We start from the raw sequence: 3,366 nt of genomic DNA on the forward strand, positions 1-3,366 counted from the left end.
TTCCTCAAGAATCCCTTGTATGCTTTATAGATGGATCTTGGCATACAGAGGTGGATAGGAGTGGGCATGGCTGGATTGCGTCTATCGGTGATAGAATCCTGCACATGGGGCTAAAAGGATCGCGCAGAAGCTTATCCCCATTACATGCAGAGTTAGATACCCTTATTTGGGCTATGGAGTGCTTATTAGCGTTGGACCTGGATAAAGCTCTTTTTGCTACGGATTGTTCAGACATCCTAAGGATGACGTCTAATATCGAGGATTGGCCGACCTTTTCATCAGAATTGAAGGATTTTATTCATTTCAGAGATAGATTTGCTAATTTTAATGTTAGATATATCCCCCAAGAGGATAATATCCGTACCGATAAACTTGCGAAATGTGCAAGAGCACGTGGTTTCTGTTTTTCTCATGTAAGCTCGTCGGTACCTAATTGGCTCTCTCTCGAAGAGAGTCATCTCCGATAACTTAATATATGGGGTTTGATCGTCAAAAAAAGAAAAAAGTACATCAATTCCAAATAAAAACTCATGGAAACGGCATCGTTTTTGAGTCGCTTTTAGTCCCATCAGTGTACTCTGTTTTGCTCAAAGGAAAAGAAAAACAAAACGGCAACGTTTTCAGTCGCTTAAAGTCCCATCACTGTACTCTGTTTTGCTCAGATAAGGAAAGACAAAACAAAATGGTAGAGAAAGAGAACGGGACAGCTCCGCGTCCGTGTCTGAGCGAATACGTGGATCCATCGAGTGAAGAGACTCATAGATACTATCTTGCGCGGAGAAATGCTTTCGAGATGCTCCGAGACAGAGGCTACGAAGTCGCCGCCGAAGATATCAATCTCTCCCTCCACGATTTTCGAACTGTTTACGGCGACCGTCCCGATGTTGACCGTCTCCATATCTCAGCTCAACACCGCTCCGATTCTTCTAAAAAGGTTTATCAAACTATTTTGCATTCGCTGTGATTTTCCGATTTCTATAGGTTTTTTTGCCTTTGCATGTTGTGGGGTTTACTGTTTTAGCTGTGAAGAAGATGAATGAGTTATCAAATTTGGATTCTTTTCATTCCTTATCTTCGAATTGAAGTTTGCATTGCTACTTTGTGGATTCAGATTACTAAAGTTATATATGTAATATGTAATGGTCCTTGTCAAGTAGTATGCCCCATCTGTTTGACTTCGTAGACTTTGTATTGTGAATTTTTTTTCTGTGATTCTTAGACTTCACGGAGTGCTTAATCTAATCTCTCCACTCTTTAAAGCATGGTCAAATGTGATATAGCTTACAAGTCCCAATTTGATTGTAGAGTGAGATAAAACTGCATAAGAACGGTTAAATTGATGTTTTTGAAAGTCTCAACCTTTTTTCTGTTGGTTGGTTAGTATCATGTTGCCACTGATTTTGGGATGCTCATTATGGTAACTAGTCCAGTTTTATAGATAGATTGTTACAAGTACTCTGTTACTTATGAATGTCTTCTATTTTCAGCTCATGTTGCTTCTTGTTTTATGGCATATTGATCTCATAGTAATCCTCTGGATATAATAAGAGTGTGTTATTTACTTATTTGGTTAAAAGGTTCTGGTTCAAGCGGATTTGTGATTTTGCTTGTTCAGATAAAGATTGTCTTTTGTGGTGCTGGCATGGTTAAAGTCAACGCAATCCGCAGTATAGCAGCGGATGTGCTTAGCCAAGGAACCATAACAGGGCTGATAATAGTTCTGCAAAGCCATGTAACCAATCAAGCCTTGAAAGCCATCGAACTGTTTTCTTTCAAAGTCGAAACATTCCAGGTTTTGTATCTCATCCTAATCTAATTTGTGTTTCGTACAACAACTTAGAAAAATGTAACATCGAGAGCTTCTTTCTTGCTGTCATGTTAAGATAACCGATCTGCTAGTCAACGTAACGAAACATACACTGAAGCTACGACATCAGGTTTTGGATGATAAAGAGAAGACAGAGCTTCTCAAGAAGTTCAGCATCGAGGAAAAACAGGTACATTACTCCATTGCTTGGAGCTTTACTAAAAGACAATTCTTCTCACTCACCCTTCTTCTAAGCGTTCATTCTAAAACGAATTTTTAATAGCTTCCTCGGCTTTCAAAGAAAGATGCGATCGTACGGTACTACGGATTAGAGAAAGGACAAGTTGTGAAGGTGAATTACAGAGGTGAACTCACGGAATCGCATGTTGCCTACCGATGTGTGTGGTGAAGATAAATCAACAAAAGCCATCACGTGTAGTTATTTTCAGAAAAAAAAAATAACTTGTTTGTTTTGTAAGGTTTTGTGTTTTTTAATCGTAGACTAGAGAAGAAGATCCTTTGCTTTGAAACCAAGAAAAAGTTAACAAAGAAAAACCTAAAGATCCTTTGCTTGTTCTTGACAACATTTCCACTTATGTCTTTCCGTACAAAGAGCAGTAACTTCAAGCTTATCAAAAAAACACAAAAGCCATGGAGACGACTCCACCATTCCTTCAGAAGTTCGAGGACAATCAAAGCTCATTAATGGATCGATTCGAGCGGTTATCTTTCGAGGCTCACCTCAACAATGCCTTGCTTGGTCGAAGCCTATCTGCCGCATCCGGCTTCTCTCTGATGTACAGTGAGGTCTTTAATGATGATTCCCCAATACATACAGCCGCTCTTGCGTGCCAAGGCCGAAGAAAATCAGGACTGAAGAAGCTATTAAAAAATTTGGTGAAACCAATTAGAGACTGTAGCAGAAGAATCACCAGAGGAAGAAAACAAGAAACTCTTGATTTTGATCCAAAGAATTTTAAGAAGTGGCAAGCTTTCAGCAAATCTCTCCGATTATTTTGAACGTTCTTATTATAAAGTCTTTGTATTTTCTTATGGCATGAGATTTTTATAACCTCTGTTATGGTTTTTTCTTTTTCTTTTTCTTAAATTAAACAAAATGTCGCCTCAAATATTGTTGACAAAAGAAATTACGAACTAAAATGTCAAATTTGTTGCCTAAAATATTAAGAAATAACAAATAATAATATTCTAACCAATGACATGAAAGCAAGAAATATTATCCAAATAATATATTAATATTGTTGTCAATTAATGATATATTATCCAAATTTTGACCCCAAAAAGAAAGATATATTATCCAAATTGCTTGATTGAGTAATTTAACCATTTTAAAAACTTAAAATAGGGGTGTCAATCGGCAGCTCGAAACCCGTAAAACCCGCATATGTTTGAGTCCGGTACGACCCGGTCTGAAATATTTTTGAGTCTATATTTCAAATCTGAGCCCGCCCCTAACAGGACTTTTCGGGTTTATGTTAGAGATAAAAAATTCAAACTTATAAGCTTTAAAAAGCATTGTTTAAAGGTGCACTATAAAA

At 37.6% G+C, this 3,366-nt stretch overlaps 1 protein-coding gene across 1 annotated transcript; it reads left to right on the forward strand.

Moving 5' to 3' along the window:
• On the forward strand, nucleotides 611-2,393 carry LOC104712377 (DNA-directed RNA polymerase V subunit 5A). The gene is made up of 4 exons (XM_010429271.2): nucleotides 611-934; nucleotides 1,616-1,792; nucleotides 1,884-1,997; nucleotides 2,091-2,393. Exons 1-4 carry the CDS (start codon nucleotides 683-685, stop codon nucleotides 2,214-2,216), a joined length of 669 nt encoding a protein of 222 aa, XP_010427573.1. The 5' UTR covers nucleotides 611-682; the 3' UTR covers nucleotides 2,217-2,393.

This window comes from Camelina sativa, chromosome 9 (assembly GCF_000633955.1).
Source record: "Camelina sativa cultivar DH55 chromosome 9, Cs, whole genome shotgun sequence".
NCBI lineage: Eukaryota > Viridiplantae > Streptophyta > Magnoliopsida > Brassicales > Brassicaceae > Camelina > Camelina sativa.